The sequence below is a fragment of the Lucilia sericata genome, unplaced genomic scaffold (genome assembly GCF_015586225.1).
Source record: "Lucilia sericata isolate MDLA Ls3-8-SP2 unplaced genomic scaffold, ASM1558622v1 Contig003753F_arrow, whole genome shotgun sequence".
Lineage (NCBI taxonomy): Eukaryota > Metazoa > Arthropoda > Insecta > Diptera > Calliphoridae > Lucilia > Lucilia sericata.
In genome coordinates, this window is record NW_023997015.1 from 2,543 (window position 1) to 28,307 (window position 25,765).

A 25,765-nucleotide genomic window follows, 5' to 3' on the forward strand; every position below is an offset into this window, starting at 1 on the left:
AGATTATAGTCTTGTCTTTAGTCTAGACTATAGTCTTGTCTATGGTCCAGACCATAGTCTTGTCTATAGTCCAGACTATAGTTTTGTCTATAGTCCAGACTATAGTTTTGTCTATAGTCCAGACTATAGTTTTGTCTATAGTCCAGACTATAGTCTAGTCTATAGTCTTGTCTATAGGCCAGACTATAGTTTTGTCTATAGTCCAGACTATAGTCTTGTCTATAGATCAGATTATAGTCTTTTCTATAGTCAAGATTATAGTCTTGTCTTTAGTCTAGACTATAGTCGTGTCTATGGTCCAGACCATAGTCTAGTCTATAGTCCAGACCATAGTCTAGTCTATAGTCCAGACCATAGTCTAGTCTATAGTCCAGACTATAGTCTAGTCTATAGTCCAGACTATAGTCTAGTCTATAGTCCAGACTATAGTCCTTGTCTATTGGCCAGACTATAGTTTTGTTTATAGTCCAGACTATAGTCTTGTCTATAGACCAGACTATAGTCTTGTCTATAGACCAGACTATAGTCTTGTCTATAGACCAGATTCTATAGTTTTGTCTATAGTCCAGACTATAGTCTAGTCTATAGTCTTGTCTATAGGCCAGACTATAGTTTTGTCTATAGTCCAGACTATAGTCTTGTCTATAGATCAGATTATAGTCTTTTCTATAGTCAAGATTATGGTCTTGTCTTTAGTCTAGACTATAGTCGTGTCTATGGTCCAGACCATAGTCTAGTCTATAGTCCAGACTATAGTCTAGTCTATAGTCCAGACTATAGTCTTGTCTATTGGCCAGACTATAGTTTTGTTTATAGTCCAGACTATAGTCTTGTCTATAGACCAGACTATAGTCTTGTCTATTATCCAGACTATTGAACTGTCTATAATCTTGACTATGGTGTTGTCCAGAGTCCTGAGTCCAGACTATAGTCTTTTCATAGTCTGACTTGCTCCATTATAATTACTCATTTGTCTTCCTACGAAAGCAAATTGGACCAACTACAATATTTCTCACCCAACATCAAATATTGTTTATATTAAAACAAACAATTTAATCTTCTTTAGTTTATATTCCCGTTTGTTCTTAAATTTTACAAAAAAAAACCTTTTAAAAATAAATTAATATTTAACCAAACATTTGCGAACAAAAAAAGATTAAGAAAAATAAATAAACAAAAAGCTGCAAGAGTCTGGAAAAAAACTCATAATGTTTCAACACCCACAATATGCGAACAATTCTCAATTACTTAGGTTTATTATTTTCAATGAAAATTTTGGAATTTTAAGAATAATTTACCCACTGACAAGTTTGTCCGTATATTGTTAAAATATTGTTTTTTGTTGTTGTTGTGTGAGCTCCTATTAATAAACAAATGTTTAATTTTTTATTGATATTTATCTACATATTAAAATTTCATTTAATTTCTAGGCAAGGTGCGAAAAACTAGTGTAAGCAATAAAAATTTTATGAATCAATCGATCATTTGTTAAAGTTTTATTTTTTTAATTAAAATAAAAATACTTTTAACACAAAATTATAAGAAGTAATACCTCTCCGTTCTCTAGTTATTTTAGCTCAATTATATAGACTTTTGTATCGAAATGTATGAAAAAGGATCCTGTATTATATTACTTTAAACTGTGTTGTGTTAAATATTTGCAGAAGTCGGCATAATGCACACATGTTCAAGTGTACCTTGGTGTAAATTTGATCTAATTATAGACTTCATTCCTATATTAATTAGTATAAAATATTCCAGTAAAAGTATTAATAATATAAAGTGAAGACATACATTTTCTTTGACACTAATTGCTCTAAGTATATAGAGCAAAATATATATGGTACTTGCAAATGAACTTATATTAGAAACATTTAATAAATCTATTGTCCATGCAACTTATTGCAATTATTCCCACACATTGTCTTTCTAATTTATGCAATTAATAATGATCACGTACTATTGCATCTATTGAAAGTAGAGAAGTTATTAGTAAGTAATTAAGTTTTGTAATGCGTAAGCAGTAAGTCGAATTCTTTTAGAAGTGTTTTCAATTAGTGTTATGATTTGTATAGAGGGAACAGTTGTTAAGAAGGAATTTGTGAATATGTTTTCTTCAGCAAAAAATGATTTAGTGTTCGAAGGAATATAGGAATTGCTAGATCAAGAAATATTGTGATTAGAGTCACATCACAATAAAAAGATATACATATACATACATATCTTGTCTCTTATATTAGTCTGGACAATAGACTCGACTATGGTCTGGACTATAGACTAGACTATAGACTAGACTATAATCCGGACTATAGACTACACTATAGTTTGTACTATAGACTACACTATATAGTACGTAGTCCAGACTATAGTGGACTATAGACTAGACTATAGTCTGGACTATAGACTAGAGTCTGGAATGTAGACTAGACTATAGTCTGGACTATAGACTACACTATAGTTTGACCTATAGACTACACTATATAGTACATAGTCCAGACTATAGTGGACTATAGACTAGACTATAGTCTGGACTATAGACTAGACTATAGTCTGGACTATAGACTAGACTATAGTTTGGATTATAGAGTAGACTATAGTCCGGACTATAGACTGGAAAGTCTATAGTCCGGACTATAGACTGTACTAGACTAATAGACTGGACTATAGACTGTACTAGACTAAACTATATAACAAACTATAGACTATACTATAGTCTGGACTATAGACTACGCTATAGACTAGACTATAGTCCAGACTACAGTGTAGTCTATAGTCCAGACTATAACCTAGTATATATTCCAAACTGTAGTCCGGACAATAGTCTAGTCTATATTCCAGACTATAGACTACAGTCAGGACTATAAACTATATTTAGATTTGACTATAGTCTGTACTGTAGTCTGGACAATAGTCTAGTCTATAGTCCAGATTATAGTTAGTCTATAGTCTAGTCTATAGTCCAGACTATAGTCTAGTCTATAGTCTAGTCTATATTCCAGACTATAGTCCAGACTATAGACTACAGTCAGGACTATAAACTAGATTTAGATTTGACTATTGTCTGTACTATAGACTAGACTGTAGTCCGGACTGTAGTCTAGTATATAGTCCAGACTATAGTCTAGTCTATAGTCTATTCTATAGTCCAGACTATAATCTAGTCTATAGTCCAGACTATAATCTAGTCCATAGTCCAGACTATAGTCTAGTCTATAGTCCAGACTATAGTCTAGTCTATAGTCCAGACTATAGTCTAGTCTATAGTACAGACTATAATCTAGTTTAAATTCCGGGCTATAGTCTAGTGTATATTCCAGACTGTAGTCTAGTCGGATAGTGACCTACCATTATCTTTAATTTGATTGGGTTCAAATCACCTTCATTTTTACTTACATATAGCATAAGTCCACTCCCGTACTTCCAAAACGAATGGAAATCTCTCCTGTATACAAGACAAAGGCTGCCAATGCCAAGTCAATGCCGTCGCATTCGATTCCGATTTATCGCGATCCGGTAACGACGAATAACAATAATGTTTAGGAAACAAAAAGTTCTTATAGGCAATAGTACCGTTATCATATAAATCCAATTAACCGGTTTCTTATCTTTTAACCTCAAACTCATATTGTCACAGGGTGTGCCATGATGTATCAGAAAATGTGTAGAGGTCGTCACCAAGGCTGTGCTTTCATTGCCGAAATGAATGGTAAAAGAATCCTGTGTTAATTGCGGATCCGTAGAATTGGTGGGTAAACAGTTTTTAACATCCAAGTCGTAATAGAAACCCGGTTGACAGCAGAACCGAATGCAGGGTTTTAGTTTACAAACACATGCTCGTAAATGACGTTCGGTGGGTATGCGTACACGATTTTCAATGACAAAGTCATAGACCGCTATTAGTTCTGGAGGCACAATCATCCATTGATAAATATAGGAAATATTAATGGGCATATTGGAACTGCCTAACGAGGTAGCATTTTGTTCACTGGCCACCTCATGAGGATAGCTGCCAGTAATGTTGACTGTGTCAATGAAGGCACAGGGATATTTGGACACTTGGCTGTTGGTTATGGCCACAAGGCTTAAGCTTATTACCAGGTGATACAGCAACATATTCTTCATTAAAATCATTTTCAATTCCATTTGTACTTGCATGTAGCAATAGAGGAAATGTTATTTATATATTGTTTATTTATCTTAAAATAAATATATTTTCTTATTTGTTTACCATAAAGAATTTACATTAAAATTTTGTTTATTGTTGCTAATGGCTGGAACTGAAACAAGAACAATATTTTAATATACATATGTATGTAGGTATACCTATTGTATATTCTTAATGTTGCTATTTTGCAATGCCACGTTTATCAATAACTTTGAACAATTTTTTGTGTAATTTAAGCAATTTTAGTTAGTCAACATCAAATAAAAATTTTTCCTACAATTAACTGCAAATGAAAATTAATTTTTTATATTTTCAATTAATGCACTCATACACGCACGCACTCTTGTAAATAAACCACACACACCTCCATTACAACCCACATACAAACGGAGACACATACAGAAGAGGGACTTTCCCGCACTCACTACCAACACGCACTAATGTTGTCAATGATGACGCTATATTATGAAAATGTTTTCAATTTCTTTCTATTCGAGTCCACTAACGGTTTTTTATTTTATTTATTTTTTTTTTTGGATTGTTATTATTTTTATTAATCCTTTAAAGGCTGCTTTAGTATCTGTGTCTGTGTTGGCGATTATTAACAATGAGAGAAATTGCTTTTATTTAAATTATTCGTTTTCCATTTTCAAGACAACCGCACCTGACGAGCTTTTATAGACAACTGAAAATTGGCTAGAAAATACCAACTGAACTAAAACATGGGGATCTTAAATTTCCATAACAAACTAACTTTATAATGTTCTTCCTCATTAGTGTTACCATGGTGGTATATTTATTATGCCCTACACCACTTTAGTGGGGAGGGTATACTGGGGTTGTGCTGATGTTTGTAAAGTACAATACTATTGTTCATATATGGTCGGCCTTGCGCGACTATAATTTCTTACTTTATTTATGCTCATTTATGTCTATAGTCCAGACATGTCTTGTCTACAGTTCAGACTATAGTTTTGTTTACAGTCCAGACTATAGTCTTGTCTATAATCCAGACTATAGTCTTGTCTATAGTCAAGACTACAGTCTTTTCTCTACTCCAGACTATAGTCATGTCTATAGTCCAGACAGACTATAGTCTTGTCTACAGTCCAGACTATATTTTTATCTATAGTCCAGACTATAATCTTGTCTATAATCCAAACTATATTTTTGTCTATAGTCAAGACTGTAGTCTTGTCTAAAGTCCAGACTATAGTCTTGTCTATAGTTCAGACTATAGTCTTGTCTATAGTCCAGACTATAGTCTTGTCTATAGTCCAGACTATAGTCTTGTCTATAGTCCAGACTAGTCTTGTCTATAGTCCAGACTATAGTCTTGTCTATAGTCCAGACTATAGTCTTGTCTATAGTCTTGTCTATAATCCAGACTATAGTCTTGTCTATAGTCCAGACGATAGTCTTGTCTATAGTCCAGGCTATAGTCTTGTCTATAGTCTTGTCTATATGCAGACTAAAGTATTGTCTACAGTCCAGACTATATTTATATCTATAGTCTAGACTATAATATTGTCTATAGTCCAGACTATAGTCTCTTTATAGTTCAGACTATGGTCTTTTCTATAGTCTTGTCTATAGTACAGACTATATTCTTGTCTGTAGTCCAGACTATAGTCTTGTCTATAGTCCAGACTATAGACTTTTCTCTAGTCTATAGTCTTGTCTATAGACTATAATATTGTCTATAGTCCAGACTATTTCCTGTCTATAGTCCTGACTATAGTGTTGTCTGTAGACCAGACTATATATTGTTGTCTATAGCCCAGACCATATTCTTGTCTATAGCCCAGACTTTATTATTTTCTATAGTCCAGACTATAGTCTTGTCTATTGTTCAGACTATATTCTCGTCTATAGTCTAGACTATGGTCTTGTCTATAGTCTAGACTATGGTTTTGTCTATAGTCTTGACTATAGTCTTGTCTATAGTCTAGACTATGGTTTTGTCTATAGTCTTGACTATAGTCTTGTCTATAGTCTAGACTATAGTCTTGTCTATAGTCTTGTCTATAATCCAGACTACAGTCTTGCCTATAGTTCAGACTATAGTAATATCTATACTCTAGACAATAGTCTTATCTATAGTCCAGACTAAAATCTTGTCTATAGTCCAGGCTATATTTCAGATTACGGAAGGGAATAAAATCTTCAATATAGGGCGGTATTGCACTTAAGTATGTTCTAGATTCGACGCTGTAGTCTAGTCTAAGTCTCACATCAAAAAGGTGAATTAAAAAAAAAAAAAAAAAATCGGCCGAAAACTAAAAATTGGTCGTCGGTCCATACCGAAAACCTATCTGACTTTTATGACCCTGTGGTCGTTCTGGCAACACTGACCCGCATTTCTTCAATTGTTTATAGTCTCACACACACAAACATGTACGCAATACGTACATACATTCACTTATACATTTTTACATATAGTGTACATTTATTTATTGTTGAGTATTTTTCATTTTTAATCCATTTGTATTGAAATCATCGTTCGCATGGACATTTTCGATATTTCACCTTTATTCTCTGTTACTCTAGTATTCGGACTCACTCAGGGAATTATGCAGAATGGGAAAAGAATGTGTTCGTTAAAGCGATTTACTTTAGTGTTGAAAGAAGTTGTTATTTATTTGGCTCTTATGAAAATTAATAATTTCTGTTTAATATAATATAGTTCATGATGTTGATCTATAGTATTGGTAAACCATTCTGAAAACCTTAAAATTAACATATTGAGGGATTATTTTCATTACTTTGGATGAAAATGTGTATTTGCTCTTCTTAAAACTTATGTTAGAGTAAGATTTGTAAGATAAGGGGTTTTAAATGTGGTCTCTCTATAAGAGGGGACATTGAGTTTTGTATTTGGTGTATAGACCTTTCAAGTGTTTTTGTTGTTAGTCCTCTTAGAAATGAATGATTACTTTAAAGTTCTGCATCATTTACATATCCATACACATCTACACTAACTCATACATGCATATAGTGAAATGGCAGTATGCGTGTCTTTTGTTGTTCGTTTCTTGGTTTTGTTGCTCCTTTCACCGTTCTCAATTTGTTGGTATTGTCAACTGTTTAATCAACAACTTGTTGGTTCTTGCCTAATACACTACACAGTGGGCCAAAATCGTTTTTGTGTAAAAAAGTGTGCAATTTCTAAACTTCTATTATAAAATATCATATTGTTGGAAGTTAAAATATCTGAGTAATTTTGTGTAAGAAGGCCTCTATGATGTCTTGAATCAATTACAGACCAGTCTCTATAGAAATATTGTCATCCTCTTAAAATTTTTTCAATTATGAATATAAAGCTCATTTTAACAGACGGATGGATGGACATAGCGAGAATCTTGCAAATATTTTTATGGGCTTTTATTTAGATACTGAGTATTAAATATATATTCTGCCCCATTGTGCGGTAGTAGCGTAGAGTAGTAATATAGAATAAATAACTCACAGTGAATGAATAAAGCAAAAGTCGAATGTAATTTCTGAGTATTTTTTTTTTTTTTTTGGCGCCATTTAGAACAGTTCCCTGAGGATTCGTAGGGAAAGTCAATAATTAATTTTCTTGTTTTTTTTCCCACTATTTATATTATTTAAAAAAATCGAGGGGGTGTTTAAACAATGACTGCTGTTTCTAGTCAATGTTGCTAACATTTGTTTTAATATTTGCTTTATTATAACGTAAACAGGATATAAAAAAAAGAACATTGTAAGGTTTGAAGAAAGTAGGTCAAGTTTTTGTGAAATACAATATACATATATAGTAGTGGGTTTATATGTTTGTATGTATGAACAATTGTCTTGCAACATGTTTTACGCATTATGTTGAATGTTTATAAGGATACCAGGTACAGTGGAATTTATTAACAAAAATTTTTGAAAAGAAATCTGCTAATTAATTGCATAAATTTCAGTTCAGTATATAAAATTAAAAATCAAAAATTTTTTCTTCGCCTTAAAAATTGTGTAATATAAAGATAGAGGGTTTTGAAAATTCCCCCTAGAATATGTATTTTTAACTTAAAATTAATCATTTATTTAAAATATTTATTAAGTACAACGGTTTTTTTGCAAAAATAAAAATCAACTTCAGACTTGTCGTTAGTTATCGGAGTATTTTATAGTATTTTTTTCCTAGTTCCCAGTATATTCCGGTTCGACTACAGTATCTGAAAAATATTAAAAAAGGTTAACAATATTGTTATTATGTTCTACAATGAAAAAATCGAATTTACCATTCTGTTTTTTGTCATTCTGTGTATGAACTATAGAAAAACTTGGTGGCAGAGAGTAGTCATATTCTACGGGAGGGCCGGTTCTGAAAAGTAAATTAAAAGATTAACAATTAGTATTATTTTAATCATATTAATATAATTTAGGTTAGTTAGTTTTAGTTAAGTTAGTTAGTTCGTTAGTTTAGTTAGTTAGTTAGTTAGTTAGTTAGTTAGTTTAGTTAGTTAGTTAGTTCGTTAGTTAGTTAGTTAGTTGTTTAGTTAGTTTCGTTCGTTCGTTAGTTAGTCGTTCGTTTCGTTCGTTCTTAGTTCGTTCGTTAGTTGTTCGTTAGTTCGTTCGTTCGTTCGTTCGTTCGTTCGTTTCGTTCGTTCGTTCGTTCGTTCGTTTCGTTCGTTCGTTCGTTCGTTCGTTCGTTCGTTCGTTCTTCGTTCGTTCGTTCGTTCGTTCGATTCGTTCGTTCGTTCGTTCGTTCGTTCGTTCGTTCTTTCGTTCGTTCGTCGTGTCTTCGTTCGTTCGTGAGTTCGTTCGTTCTCGTTCGTTCGTTAGTTTCGTTCGTTCGTTCGTTCGTTCGTTTCGTTCGTTCGTTCGTTCTTCGTTCGTTTCGTTCGTTTCGTTCGTTCGTTTCGTTCGTTCGTTCGTTCGTTCGTTCGTTTTCGTTCGTTCGTTCGTTCGTTTCGTTCGTTCGTTCGTTCGTTCGTTCGTTCGTTCGTTCGTTCGTTCGTTCGTTTTTCGTTTCGTTTCTTTGTTCGTTCGTTCGTTCGTTCGTTCGTTTTCGTTCGTTCGTTCGTTCGTTCGTTCGTTCGTTCGTTCGTTCGTTCGTTTCGTTCTTTCGTTCTTCGTTTCGTTTCGTTCGTTCGTTCGTTCGTCGTTCGTTCGTTCGTTCTTTGTTCGTTCGTTCGTTCGTTCGTTCGTTCTTTGTTCGTTTCGTTCTTCGTTCGTTTCGTTCGTTCGTTCGTTCGTTCGTTCGTTCGTTCGTTCGTTCGTTCGTTTCGTTCGTTCGTTCTTTCGTTCGTTCGTTCGTTCGTTCTCGTTCGTTCGTTCGTTCGTTCGTTCGTTCGTTTTCTTTCGTTCGTTCGTTCGTTCGTTCGTTTCGTTCGTTCGTTCGTTCGTTCGTTCGTTCGTTTTCGTTCGTTTTTCGTTCGTTCGTTCGTTCGTTCGTTTCGTTCGTTCGTTCTTCGTTCGTTCGTTCGTTCGTTCGTTTCGTTCGTTCGTTCGTTCGTTCGTTCGTTCGTCCGTTCGTTCGTTCGTTCGTTCGTTTCTTTCGTTTCGTTCGTTTCGTTCGTTCTTCGTTCGTTTCGTTCGTTCGTTCGTTCGTTCGTTTCGTTCGTTCGTTCGTTCGTTCCTCCCGCTTGCTTCCCCCCCTCTCTTTTTCGGCTCTCTTTTCCCCTCCGTCCCTAACTAACTAAACGGCTGAAATATCTCGGTTATTTTAAGCAAAATATTTACGACGAAAATAATTGAGGGAGTTGGGCCAAGCTATTCTTAATATTTAATTCAGATTACAAATAATACTTACACATTGATACCCCACCAATTTCGTACGAAAATATTTCTGGTCAACAGAAATATAAATGCCACAGCAGCCAGGCCCAATATACAAATACCGCTCCAGTAATCGATAATAAAGACTTGGCGGAAACGAGCAGTGATATATACAATTATTTCACGCATCCAGATGGAAAATACCACCAACAAATAAATGCAATAAGCCATAAAACTAAAAAGAAAAAAAACAATCGAAATACAGATTCTAATTCCAAAAAATTTACAAACTTACTGTTTCTTTGTGGTTTTGAAATCCTTGCCAGCCACATTCACCGTATCATTGGGCAACTGGAATATGCTGAAATAAGCCCTAATCGAACAATAAAGGCTTAGAGACAGAGATATTAGAATGGGAAAATAGAAATACAATAAAATTCCCCATAAGCGAACTGAAAAAAAATATCAACTTGAATACAGAAATTATATATGTATAGAGTTATAAAACTTACTATCAAACCAGCAAAAATCTTCACCAATTCCGGGTTTTAGGTAACGTGCCATATTTGAGTCTTGAGCAAATTTCGCCAGATATTTTAAAGCAAACGCAACGGCTAAAGTTAAGCCATAAAATATTTTCAAATGCCAACTTTTAATGGGTTTTAAGGAAAAAGTGGCCCAAAAATTGCCACTTATAATATTTAAGATCAGAAATGAGACAATCAAAAAGAAATAAGCCAGGAAACCTGAAAAATTATAAGCGCTTTAAAATGTATTTATGTTTTTAGGATATGGGTTTATATTTACCTATATTTCGACATGCTGTATGAGATAAATTCATGGGATTTTTCAATTGCAAATATACCAGAGCCGCTAAACCTATAGTTAGGGAAAATAAATGAAATATTAAACCTTCTCCGTAGTTACTGTTGCGCACATCTTTAATAGCCACAAACATGAGTATGATGGTTATATTAACAATAATGGCCACTGAGGTACCTAAATCGGGAGAAGAATGTTTCAATATATTAATTAAGTCATTGTGTTTGTTTTACAATTTACTTACAGATCACATAGATCCATACTCTAAGACCTCTTTGGTATCTTTCACATGTTAGTGGTGTCAAACTCCATGCTTTCTTATGTTCCAGGGGAGTGAAGCAGTATTCATCGGTGTATAATTATTTTGATTCGCGTTTAAGGGTGCCATTCTGAAAAAAGAATAGTTACAATAAAATATAAATTGGCACATAGTTTAGATAGTGTAAAATTAGGTCCTAAAATGGACTGATTATGTAATCGAACGAACGAACAAACTAGCCAACTAACTAACTAAGTAACTAACTAACTAACTAACAAACTATTAACTACTAACTACTAACTAACTAACTACTAACTACTAACGAACTAACTAACTAACTAACTAACGAACTAACTAACTAACTAACTAACTACTACTAACTAACTAAGAACTAACTACTAATAACTAACTACTAACTAACTAACTACTAACTAACTAACTAACTACTAACTAACTACTAACTAACTAACTAACTAACTAACTAACTAACTAACTAACTAACTAACTAACTAACTAACTAACTAACTAACTAACTACTACTAACTAACTAACTAACTAACTAACTAACTAACGAACTAACTAACTAACTAACTACTAACTAACTAACTACTACTAACTAACTAACTAAACTAACTACTAAACTAACTACTACTAACTAACTAACTAACTAACTAACTAACTAACTAACTACTAACTAACTAACTAACTAACTACTAACTAACTAACTACTAACTAACTAACTAACTAACTAACTAACTAACTAACTACTAACTAACTAACTAACTAACTAACTAACTACTAACTAACTACTAACTAACTACTAACTAACTAACTACTACTACTAACTAATACTAACTAACTACTAACTAACTAACTAACTAACTAACTAACTACTACTAACTAACTACTAACTAACTAACTAACTAACTAACTAACTAACTAACTAACTAACTACTAACTAACTAACTAACTAACTAACTAACTAACTAACTAACTAACTAACAACTAACAAACTAACAAACTAACAAACTAACAAACAAACTAACTAACTAACTAACTAACTAACTAACTAACTAACTAACTAACTAACAACTAACTACTAACTAACTAACTACTAACTAACTAACTAACTAACTAACTAACTAACTACTAACTAACTAACTAACTAACTAACTAACTACTAACTAACTAACTAACTACTAACTAACTAACTAACGAACTAACTAACTAACTAACTAACTAACTACTAACTAAACTAACTAACTAACTAAATAACTAACTAACTAACTATGACACTTGCTTCGGTGATGGGTAAATAATATTCGGTATAACTCAACACATTCTAAAGTATGTAAAATGTCTTTAAAAATCCTATTCTTAATCTTAAAAGTCTCGTGAGATTTTCATATTGAAATCAATCATCGACTATTAATTAATTATTTTGAGTTTAAAATTATATTATTTACCAAATTACATCAATGACTACAAAAAACAAACAACAACAATTAATATTGTTTTTGGCTTTAAACTTTCGTTAGAATATTTTGGAAAAAATACCAACAGTTTTTATCAAGTTCGCGTCAAAACAAATTTGAAAATTTTGTTTATTTGTGAATTATCGAAATGATTGATTTCATAAATCAAACAGTGAAAGTGGAATAAAACGTGAATTTAAACACATCGTCCATGGAAATTGTCAATTATTTCAAGAACTTTTCACACCCACTTTTTTAAAGATGCAGGAGGTCAGAAATCTTCTTATATTTTGAGCATTTCTTTAGTATTTTAATGTATATTTGAAATAATTAATCAAAAGTAATTGATCATCAAATGCTGTGAGAACATATTCAAATATATTTATATCTTTACAACAATAAGTTAATACAATTAAAGTACATTAAAAATATATCAGAACTTTAAAAGTCTTTAAATATTTAAAACAATTTAACTACTCTGACATCTTGATATTTCAGAACTGAAATTGAAAATTTGGAATTTTAGGTGACGGTTACTATAATTTATTTTAAAGCTAATTGTGTCGATAAAGAAACCGATATGATTCTTCTAATCTTGGGCACCAGTTGACTGAATAAGAAAGTTTATAAGTAGAACGCCCCTAAATATTCTGATAAAAATTCTGAAAGTTTTTAATCAATTGAAAGTGGTGATAAAAACACGTGCCTTAAATAGGTTGCATTTTAAACAAATAAAGAAACCTAAAAACATTAGTTCATTTAGAACATGTAAGAGTGCTATATACGGCTGCCCTGAATTTTATACTTTTAATAAAAGTTTAAGTTCTATCAATTCTGAGACGATTTAAATATGGCCGTCTATTTATATCTCTGTTGTAGGTATGCTATAACCAAGAGGAAAGGATTTAGGAAGAAAAAATTTTCCCAAAATATTCTCTATTGATTAGAAAAGTCGGCTATTGAAAAATGGGTTAGAGCGATCCACTGAACCATCTAAGTATATTTATAACAGCCATAGATATATTAATTATATAGCAATGGTGATATAATTTTGCACCAGTTCATTTTATGCAACTAGAAATTCTACTGTAAAGACCACATTTGAATCCAGGTCTTCAGAAAATTACTTTAACGTTCATAACTGGCTTAATAATGGATATCAGAAATAAAATTCTAAGTACATGTCGTTTTATAATGAAGAAATCAAACTCTGTAGAGTATAGTGGAACTAATTCAATAACCCATCTTCCAAAAATAATTTAAAATTGTAATAGATTTCAAACTAATATCGATTATCTAATAAATTCAATACTAATATAATTATAATAAAATTTCCTGAGAATCAGTCCATAATTCACCAACTTCTTATAGCAGTTGAAGCAATAAACTGAATGATTAGTATAAAAGCTACTAAATCAAATAAGAAAATATAGTTTTGTCATTTCCGACTATATGATGGTTGTAAGAAGATCTGTTATCACTTATGTATATATGTCTGCCTTGTAAATGTATAGTTTATAATTTGTTTAGTAATGACTTTAACTTTTCTTCAAAGTATTGTTTTATATAGCTTCATTAACTTTTAAATTCGATTTATCATGTTGTAAAAATACGTTTTAATTGTAGTATTCTATATTATCTTTTATTTTTACGTTTTCGATTTGACTTTTCACGATTAACGTAAAAAATCTAATATGTACTATTTATATCGGTCCATAAATAACGGAGATATGAGCAACATTTCTAAAAGTTTACATATTTACCGATAACTGGAAGGCCATTAAATTTGGTCAATATCAGGTGATAAGATTAATTCTAAGACTGTATTGGATTGTAAGAAAGCTTTAACCGAATACTCTCTAAGAGGTAAGCTGTGCATCATATGGTTAGCGGCCACTCGAGAGTAGTCGGCAACGAAAGAGCGAATTTACTTGCTTTAAAAAGAAGGGAGTTCGAGTTAACCAAACGAACGTAAAACAATTCGTCGCAACGAGGTCCGAATTTAAATAAGGCCTCGTTTAATAATGAAACGGTTGCTATAACCACAAAGATCAAATGAACAAGTCTGAAGTTAGTATGGTGGCACAACCGTAGAAAATAGGGACGTGCGGATTCAGACTAATATAGAGCATGTCGAGAGAACAGTGAAACTCAGGAGTAGCTTCTTTTTCTTTGTCAGGTGTTCGTTCAAAAATCTTAGGAGCGATATTATTTCGGACATGACATCCTTCACGAACACCAGAAAGCATATCGGACGATAATACCTTCATTGATCACTATATAAGATTTTTGTTCTTAGCAACAATAATTATCCCTGGAAAAGGGCTCTCAATAGGTCCGAAAGTGGCATCAATCTTATTATATCCTACACCACCATAGTGGGGGGTTATTATTCTTTTGTGCTGATGTTTATAAACCCACCTTAAAGTATACCGATGGACTAAGAATCACTTTCTGAATCGATTAAGACATGATCGCCTATCTCACCGTCTGGCTGCTGTTTTGTAAACCTTGTGTGCAAGGTAAGGTCCTCAATTTTCAAGATACATATTTTGATTAAATATGGATCATACGTGGTTAAAATCGGTCCATTATTTCACTTAGCTCACATACAAACCGGACCCTCGCATTCGAGGACTACGACAAATATACTAGTATCGCATAAGAAATCGGTGCAACTTTGTTTTATAAAGGCATAAATGACATTGCCGTTTTTTGTACTGATCGGTCCTCAATAAACCCTAACCCCTATACCAACTCCCGTTTATGCCTTATATAAAACTAAAATCCTCCTCCAAATCAGCCCATATTTGAGCCCAACTCCCTTTTTTATAAAATAAGTTTTTCATCAATAATTTCTTTAGATAAAACCAAAAAACTCACCTCAAATAGATCCCATTTCCAAAATTCCTCCTTTTTCTTTTCGATATATTTCGCCTTACACCCAAATTCATAGCGAACAATAAATGCATCCTTAATATTCACCACATCATTGAACCATTCCTAAATGTCACCTCTATATGAGTGTTTGTGAGTGAGATTCCTTCTCATTGAGAGTACAATTCTGATGAACATCATCGTAGTGCATTTTGGGTGGGCAACAGAATGTTATGCATGGTTTTCAGCAGACAGGCACAACCTCTTATATGCCTCGGAGCATCATATTCTATGCCATCGATAACTTTGTAAGTGGTATTCTGCCGTCAGATTGGACGGTATGACTAGACCCTCAAATGAATAAGAGCCGTCTTTTAAGCGCAAACCATCGGTTATGTTAACGGTTTGCGCATAAGAGCAGGGATAAGAGCGGGCAGTGACTGAGGTGGGCAAATGCTGTATAAACAAAACAAATGCAAATAACAATGACAATAACCAAAGCTGATCTAATGATGAAGATGACGATGTTGAATGTTTAATCATCGCTGTGGAATTGAAGAAAAAAAATAATATATAGAGTTTAAAATAGAAATCGCGCAAGAGAAGTAAAGAGAGTGAGAGAAGGTAATATACATTTGTAGATCAGGTAGTAAGAATAAACAAACATTTTATTCATATTTTTATACCCACCATCAAAAAAGATGGGGGTATATTGATTTTGTCATTCCGTTTGTAACACATGGAAATATTGGTCATAGACCCACAAAAGTATATATATTCTGGGTCCTCATTAAATTCTAAGACGATCTAGCCATGTCTGTCCGTCCGTCTGTCTGTCTGTCTGTTGAAATCACGATAGAGTCCCAATGGAAAGAGCTAGAGGGTTGAAATTTCACATAAATATTTCTTACAGATAAGTTTTGTTTAGTATTGAAAATGGGCAATATCGGTCCACGTTTTCTGATGGCCATTCGAAAAGCAGCTTTAACAGCCATAACTTGTTTAAAAATACGAATATAGCGATATAATTCGACATAAGTAAGTTTCTTATGATCCAAAATCACTATGCAAAATTTTATGAGGATCGGTCCATAATTGACCCTACCCCCTATATAAGGTCCCCTTCAGAAAATGACTTTAACGCTCATTACTGGCTTAAAAATACTAGTATATAGATGAAATTCGACATAAGTAAGTTTCATACGAGTCAAAATCTATCTAAAAAATTTTATGAGAATCGGTCCATGATTGACCCTATCCCCCATATAAGGTCCCATTTAGAAAATGACTGCAACGCTCATTAATGGCTTAAAAATACGAGTGTAGCGATGAAATTCGACACAAATAAATTTAATACGAACCAAATTCTGTCTACCAAATTTTATGAGGATCGACCCATAATTGACCCTATCCCCCTATATAAGGTCCCCTTCAGAAAATTACTTTAACGCTTATACTGGCCTAAAAATACGAGTATATAGATGAAATTCGACATAAGTAAGTTTCATTCGAGTCAAACGATGTTTGATGCTGGGTATATAAGATTCGGCATAGCCGCATATAACACTCTTACTTGTTAATATTAAATGAAAGTTTTGTTAAATAAAAATGTGCTCTCTTAAAGAGTGAGAGAGTGAGTCCAAATAAATGAAACAAATCAAATACATTTACTTACCGATCAATCAAATAGCCAAGTTTATTAAGTTTGTTATTATTATTATTTTTCTAATAATTTTATTTTTCTATTAAAATATAATTTCGCTTTTTAAGATTTTTATTAAATTTAAATGATTTTAACACCTCGCAAATTTACGTGGATTTTTTTGAATATCGTGCCAGCAAATATTTATTTAAAACGTTTTTTTTTTTACTTTTTTTAGATTATTAAAAATTTAGTTTAAACATTGTTGTTGGCCACCATAGCTGTTGTTATTGTTAATTCAACTACCACATGATCATTGACCATAGATCATAGAGCAATCACCGTTTTGTTTTTTTGTTATTTTAGTTTATTTATTATTTGGTCATTATTTTAACTTTGTGTTGTTGTGCATCATTGAATGTGTTTTATATCTTTAATTTGGTCATAAAACATTCTCCAAGTTTGTTGAATTTGTTCTTAATTCTATTTATGTTTCTTTTTTTTTTTAAATTTGTTTATTTCTTTTTATATATATTTAGTCAGATACTCTATGTATATGGTTTTTTTATTAACTTAGTTGCACACTAATGATCGATCGTCATAGGTCTCAGTTGTGGAGAAACGCGTATAAGACGTCTTGTTTGTGCCAACGTTAAATAGAAACTGTTTGTGGTCTCTCAGTGTTTAGACACCTTTTACCCACTGAGGAATGAGTACTTACTAGTCATACATAGATAATGTTCGTTTGTGTGTTTCTGTCTCTAGAAAACATTTGTTTTTTCTAATTGTTAGAAAAGTTTAGCTGTGAAGCTTTTTTTATCTTGGTCTAGTGTGAGGGTAAATGCTTAGCAAAGTTCAAAACCCTAGAGATGGTAGTAAAAGCTGATTTTATATGTTCTATAAAGCGTTAAATTTAAAAGTTTTTCGATGTATTGGCCACTTTTTTTCAATCTTATTCAGAACTTCCGTCTAGTTTTTTATCAACATTTGATTGTTAGTTCAACAATTTTACATTTCAAAATTGCCCAGGAGCTCTACTGTGGCGGCCGCTGTGCTTAAACATGAAATATTAAAGTAAAATGGACCGAGCAAAAAAGGTCCGTTTTTTGCCGATAATATTAAATTTTCTCGAGCCTGCCGTATATTTTGTTTGAAATAAAAAACAGATTGCAATGAACAATTTATGAGATTAGAGATCTTAATTATTGGATTGACAATTTTTGGGGTTTCAAGTCCACTTTAAAGAAATAAAAAACAGATTGCAATGAACAATTTAAGAGATTAGAGATCTTAATTATTGGATTGACAATTTTTGGGGTTTCAAGTCCACTTTAAAGAGTAACACTAATAAATTTATGTTTAACGATTAAACATGGCAATGACTTGTACCTACCGAAAAACTTACTTTTCAATGATTACTACATAATGTCTGTATTACTTAGAAGGAGTCTAGTAATGACTTACAAATAACTATATACATAAGTTAGTACTTAGTTTCTATACCCACCATAAAGTATACCAATCGGTATCGTCATGGACGGACGGACAGACGGATGGACGGACATATCTAAATCGACTCGAAAATGATTCTAAGTCCATTGGTATTCTTTAAGGTGGGTACAGCAACAATATTATTGTACGTTACAAACATCAGCATAAACCCAATATATCCTCCCCACTAAAGTGGTGTAGGGTATAAAAAATTTCAAAAGGTATAGCATAAAAAAGTTTTCATTAAAAAACAAGTAGAAAAGTATAGTGGGGTGGCATGGCCGACCATATGATACCCTACACCACTGAGTATGTTAAAAATGTGGATTATATTTAATAACAAAGTTGTTTATCTTAATTCCGAAATATTTTAGCAATTTGTTGAAAAAGTGATTTTCTGTAAGAGAGGTTATATGGGGGCAAGGGTAAATATGGGTCTATCCTTAGAAATTTTGCTACATGGCTTTACGTTTACATTAGAGTTATGTATGCTGAATTTCATCGTGATACTAGTGTTTATTAGTGAATTATTGACCTTCAAGTCATTTTCTGAAGGGGACTTTGTATGGGGGCTAGGGTCAAATTAAGTCCGATAATTATGAAAATTGGTAGTATTATTAAGACGTAATAGAACTAAGTTTTGCCGATTTTTGTAGAGATATTTAACATAATTATGAACTCAAAAGCCCTTTCCGGGGGGTATGGTTGTATGGAGGCTAGCTGAAATAATGGACCGATTTCAACCATTTTCAATAGGCTTCGTTGAAAAACACGTATGGTCCAAATTTCATCAAAATATCTTGAAAATTGCGACCTGTACTGTGCGCACAAGGTTCACATGGACAGCCAGCCAGCCGGATGGACAGTGATTCCGAGTCGATCGGTATACTTCAAGGTGAGTGCAGAACCAATATTTTTGTGCGTTACAAACATCAGCACAAACGTATAATACCCACCCCACTATGGTGGTGTAGGGTATAAAAACTACACAGTTTTTAAATAGTTTATTTGGTGTGGAACATTAAACAACAATTCAAATTCATACTTAAGTTCTTTGGTTTTATTTACAACAATATTTTTTTTAAATATACTATATTTTTTGTGGAAAATATACAAATATTTAAACATTATTAAAGCGACTAAAATTAAAGCTTAAAATTTATTAAAAATAAAAAAAAAGAAACAACTAAAATAAAGTTAGAACTAAAGTTAATAGATACAAAATAATAATAAAAATTAAAAAGTTTTATACGATGAGTACATATTGAATATTGAGAATCTATTTATTCCCTTAATAAGGAATTATGATTTTTTTTTTTCAAATAAAACTTTGTCTTAATTGAAAGTAAATAAAAATTTTTCTAACTTGAGGAATGATAATTAGAAGACAATTAACAAATCATTCTTTTAAGTAACAAACTAAAAAAAATCGCTATAGAGAGAAAAAAAAGCTTTGATACTCTCACTAATGAATATCCTTATAGTTTTTGTCTTTTTCTTTTTGTTTCAATTCATTCTTAGCATAATTTTTATGGTAAAACGACTTAGATAAACATTCGATATACACTTTTCTTTTAAATATATAGTTTATATATTAATTTAAATAAAATTTAAGAAATATATTCATAGACCACTTAAGACTGTAGTACTTTCGAGAGGTTTGATCAGGGGTTTATCTGCTGAAATTTTTGAATTCGGCAATGCTATACTTCCCACACTGCTGCAAGTGGTTTTAGTGGAGGAATGACTTTGGCGCTGATTACTGCTATCACGTACCGAATATCTAAAGGGGAAGAATAATGGAGTAAAAAAGAAAAAGTTGGGTATTAAAACGGTGTTTAGAGTTCAAGTATAAAACACACAGATTATAAAAAACATGCAAAAGTAATTAAGTTAAAATAACACAAATTTTGGTTAGAATACAATTTTATTACACTAGCTAAATAGTTATGTTTCAGACAAGAGAAATTCACAGTTATCACGCCAAAAGTAATCTTTAGAAATTTAGCAAACTGTGAATCCCCTTATTCGAAATGTTTGGGTTACTTACAATATGTTAAGAAAAATTATTATTAGTTTTTTTTTCAAGAGGGTGCTTTTTTGTTTGTAAATGATTGGTGTCTTAAATATTTAGAACCAGTTCCCATTCCTTAAAAAACGTTTATTTTTACCTTTTATGAATCGTTTTAAAATCTTAATTTCTCTTTCATGGGCAAGGTATCAACTTTAGTTTTTTGCGTCGTCATAGAGGAATTTATGGAATTTGTAGAATTTGTTGAGTTGGTTTGACTTGTTCCATTACTTTTCGACGTTTTGAACATTCTTATGAAGATATTTAGATAATATGAAAGACTTTTAGAGAATAAGTATTAGTACATAGAGATCAGTATTAGGCCAGGAAATGTTAAGCATTAAGTTTAGAAGACTATTAGTTTTGATTGTGTTAAATGCAAGGCATTAGTAAGAATTTTTTGTAATTATTTCGATTTTAGTTTGGGATTATATTGTGGATTTTATGGCTTAATAAATTTCTGATTAGTTCTTCGTACAGAGACATTATTTAAAATTTAAGTTCGCGTTAGTTATTTTGAAATATTAAGCGGGAATATGAATGCGTAATTGATCATATAAGAAAACCCGGATAAAATCTATCAGTCCACTTTCTTATGCTACCAATTAAAAGCTTTAGCTTACTGATCCATTAATATATTTATTTTTCTTCGACAAAGACAACATCTATAGTCGAATTCAAACTTAGTTTTAAGATCCACCAATTAATTGTCTTGCTCTTGCAAGAAATTTAAATTGACAAACCTATTTCATATTATGATGATCGTACTGGGCCTTCAAATATGTTATGGTATAGGGGCTTAAGCATTTTAAAGTACTGTCTAAGAAGGACTCTCCTCCTAACTTCTGGTGCCTCTGGCATAAGGATATATATTAGTATTTTTTACTTCTTCTATTGCCTAGCTGTGCTTAAGACCCCAACTCTGATATAACCATTATATCGATCTGATACTGTGGTAATATTGGTATTTCTTGAATATAACAATCACTTACTAATGGCTTGAATTTGTACCATTAAGAAAGGATTATGGTTAGACGAGGAAAGAACTGAATAATTTCGGAGACCCAAAATCGTATAATGATATATTTAGGACGGACAAATAAAGAACATAATGAGCTAGAGGCCCGGCATGCTTCCAGTGCTCTTTACAATTTATCAAATCGTTAGAATCGTGGATATATACAGCATGTTTACTGAAAAATAAAGAACAGAATGGCAAGCTTCCAGTACTCTTTACGCTTGATCGGATCGTTTGTGAGTCTATTTATCATGCATGCTAGGGTTCTATAAATCGACTTTCGAATAATCGAACAATAGGCTTTTTGTCAAAAAGTCGAAGTCGAATATTTTGTTCCAAAAAAGTCGATAACTCGACTATCGTCTGTGAAAAAAGTCTACTTTGTAAATAAAAGTCAAAAAAAGTTGAAAAGTCGGGTAGTTGTAAAAAGTCGAAAAAAGTCAAAATGTCGAATAAAGTCGAAAAAAGTCGAAAAGTCGGAAAAAGTAAAAAAAAAGTCGGAAAAAGTCGAAAAGTCGGAAAAAGTAGAAAAAAGTCAAAATAGTCGAAAATTTTAAAAAAGTGGAAAAAATGTCAAAAACTCTAAAATAGTCGGAAAAACTCGAAAAAAGTAAAAAATAGTCGAAAAAAATCGAATAGTCGAAAAGCCGAAAAAAGTCGAAAAGAGTCGAAAAAAGTCGAAAAGTCGACTATGTATTTATAAAATACTTAAAATCGAAAAGTCTAAAAGTCGACTTTTAATTAAATGAAAAAGTCGAAAAATCGTAAAATGCAAAAAGTCGACTTTTAGCTAAATGCAAAAAGTCGAAAAGTCCACTTTTCGTTTCAACTATAGAACTCTAAAGCTTGCTAACAGATATAACGTTTTAAAGGTAAACACATTCAGATACTACTATAGCGGTGATCGGGACAATCCAATAAAGAAAGGAACGAACCAGAAGCTCCCAGCAAAGCATATCGTTAGATTCGTGGATCTATTTAGTACGCTTATTTCCAATAAAAAAAAAAACTCAAACATATTCTGAATACCACTGTTGTGGAGATCGGGGCAGAACATAATCATTATTTAATTAACAATGTGATGTTAGGAATTTTCTTTAAATTAAGGATCAGCGATGGCTTCCAAAGATCCCGAAACCCGAACTATTATAAAAAGCCAAAAGTCAGCACGAGTAAAAAATTTTTAAAAACACTTCGGTACTTAATAAGTTGAAAAATCATTGGCAGCCACCAAGAACCCAAATCAAAAAGTTTGTAAGCCCCATTATTTATTAAAAACAATGCAATTGGTACCACATAATGGATCCATTACGGAAAACCGAAGTGTAATTTATCGTATGAAAAATCTTGCCAACCAGCCAAAGCCGAATATCCATGGAGCTAAGGAAGGAAGTAGGAACCAAAGGGTTCCATCTATTACGAATACAATTTATTCGTTTGAATTGTGTATTGGTGAAAAAATTCCCGAAATATGTGACCAGACATAAAATAATGAAATAATCCATTAAAAACTATTTAGAAATGGAAAGTTTAGTTTCAACCGAATTACAGTACAGACTTAATTTCATCTGAGTACCTATATATCTCGATTTATACAGAACGCTCTTGCTAGAATAGACTTCAGAACAGGTTTACATAATTGGCTTGATTTATTATTGGCCTCAACTTTCACTTTATACCTGCTGATTTCCCAATTTTTTGTTTCTAAATAGCTTATTCCGAAATTTTCAATCTAAAGAGATTTTTTATGAAATTTCTCAGTATTAGTTTGTCATTAATATTACAACATTTTCATACAACATTGCTTTTTATTACAACATTTAAAATTCCTATTCTCCTAAATACTCTTTCTTACTTTACGAAATGCGAAGCTCGAAAAATATCATACACGTTCTTTTAACCCTCATGCCTATGAGCATTTTGATTATTCGTAAAAGCCGAACGTAATAATCATTTGTCTAATTTGTAAAGAGACGTCGAGAAAACGACGTCTTACCGCTGTATTGCCCAGTGTAGTGCTATTTGTATTACGATAACTACGAGAGCTACATGTTCTATAAAAGTTTTCAATATAAAATGATAATTTTTTATATAAAATTGAAAATTTTTTATGAAATAAAAATATATAGGACGGCACAATCGGAAAAAAACTTTTCTTAAAACTCACCTATTAGTAATCAATTGTTTAACCTTCTTTTTCATGACAACAACATGAAAATCAAAAAACCTTGTATGGCATTACAAATATCAGCCACATAAAAGATTTTCGACCAGGGCTTGTCAACGCCCACAAAATATGAGACGATTTCCAAAGACCAAGTAACACCCATGACCAAAATAAACGTAAAATAAACCGAATCTGAAAAGTTTGTCAGATAAAATTAAGAGATTTTTTAATAAAATTTTAAGTTTACAAATATACTTGTCTTTTTCATTTCTTAAGTTACGCGTACTATCCTCTCGAGCCATAATACGTGCCATTTCTCTTTGTACTTTATGGATTTTCATGGCTGTCATGATAAACATAATGATATTGGCCACAATTATGCCCATAATGGGAGCAAAGAAGTACACCAAACCTGACCAGGTTAACACTGAAAATATTTGGTTAATATTTTAGAAAACTTTTCATTAATTATATATGGTACTTACTATTGATCCAGCAATATTCACCCCCACCAATACCGGGCTTCCAGGCATAAGGTATATCCACACGTTCTTGCATAAACCAAGTACCTATTAGAAATATAATAGGTATGCCCCAAGAATATACCGAATACATGGCAAATCTTTTCTTCTCCTGAAAACGATTAATGCCTCTGGTGCCGCGGAAATTATGCCACAAATCAAAACTAATAACACTTAACCAAAAGAAGGCCGCCATAAAGAAATAATAGGCGGTATAACCTAGAAGTTTTAATAAAATTTTATATAAATTCCACCAATTATAATAGAAATACTTTACCTATAACTTTACAGGGCAAACCCATTACATCTATATACGCCGACCAGGCATTCAAACACAACATCGTATAGCCTACTATTAGACCAAATAAATAACAGACCAGTGATTTGCCATGCTGATTGCGCAATTCCGGTATGGCCAAATACACTAAAATGGTCAACATCATAAACGGTATGGAGAAGAGCATAGCGTATGCATTTATTATTTTCATTGTTCCATAACCGGGACTTAAATCACAATTGGCTGGATTTAAGTAGAAAGTAGAATTCGTATCATTACCCATAGTGGGTACCATACAATACTGCAATTTATCCAAATACGATTCATCATAGTGGCGGAAAATTGTGCCGTTCTAGGGGGGAGAAAATTTAAATAATGTTATTAAACTAGAAAACTTAGAGCGATATATTTCGGAAGTGAATCTTATATTGGAACTACGAGCAATTATGGTCCGATCCGGAAATAATATCTCAGAATGATTTGTTTATATATTCACGAATTATTTGTGTTTAATTGAATTACGGAGAAAGATTTTATATATGGAAGCTATTAACAATTATGGACTGTCCGGAAAATTTTCGATGAATAATTTTTATATGTACGGAACAAATTTATATTGAATTTTGTTCCGAAATTATTTTTGCTTAATTAATTTTCGGAATTCCAACTTAGTATTGAATATTTGGATCCCAAAGATATCTGGGGTCTACAGAAAATAGGTTTCGAAAAAACAAAAATCAGACGGACGACATAGCTTAATAGACTTCGCTATCTATAAGAAACCATGATATCGATATTTATACGAGCTAAAGGTGATTTTCAGCAAATGCTCAAGGGCTGTTAGAAATTTTACTCGAACCCCCGTTATTTAGAAACCGATTTATCTGATTTTAAATAAGAAACTTCACGAAAGCATGTCTGAATGAATTAATGAAGATTTGGATCCCAATGATAAGTGGGGTCGTCAGAAAATTGATATCAATAAACAGACAGATAGACACATGGTCATATCTTAATTGACTCTAACTATCTCTTATTTGTTAGCTCTTTATAGGGAATTAGGTCAACTAGGTAAGGACCGAACTCTCCGAAATTTGAGGAAGTGTATTATTTATTAGAAAAGATGATTTTTTAACAATTTATTGAAAATTTTCTATGAATAAGAGGACTATTTAGAGAAAAGGGTCAGTTATGGACGGATTCTCATTAAGTTTTCTAGACAGATTTTAGTTTTTTATAAAACTAGA

The 25,765-nt window shown here is 32.2% G+C and overlaps 1 protein-coding gene and 2 pseudogenes across 1 annotated transcript; all 3 read right to left on the reverse strand.

The window, feature by feature from the left end:
- Positions 1–3,393: 3,393 nt before the first annotated feature.
- LOC119614960 lies at positions 3,394–4,193 on the reverse strand (annotated as a pseudogene).
- A 4,007-nt stretch (positions 4,194–8,200) lies between these two features.
- On the reverse strand, positions 8,201–17,088 carry LOC119614962 (annotated as a pseudogene).
- Positions 17,089–19,902: 2,814 nt separating this feature from the next.
- LOC119614963 (G-protein coupled receptor Mth2-like) lies at positions 19,903–24,870 on the reverse strand (the record flags this gene model as incomplete). The annotated part of the gene is given in 6 exon segments (XM_037971050.1): positions 19,903–20,247; positions 23,721–23,760; positions 23,763–23,912; positions 23,968–24,147; positions 24,206–24,460; positions 24,519–24,870. Coding segments are annotated over 6 exon segments (1,137 nt in total), but the record flags the coding sequence as incomplete, so codon positions are not given.
- Positions 24,871–25,765: the final 895 nt, after the last annotated feature.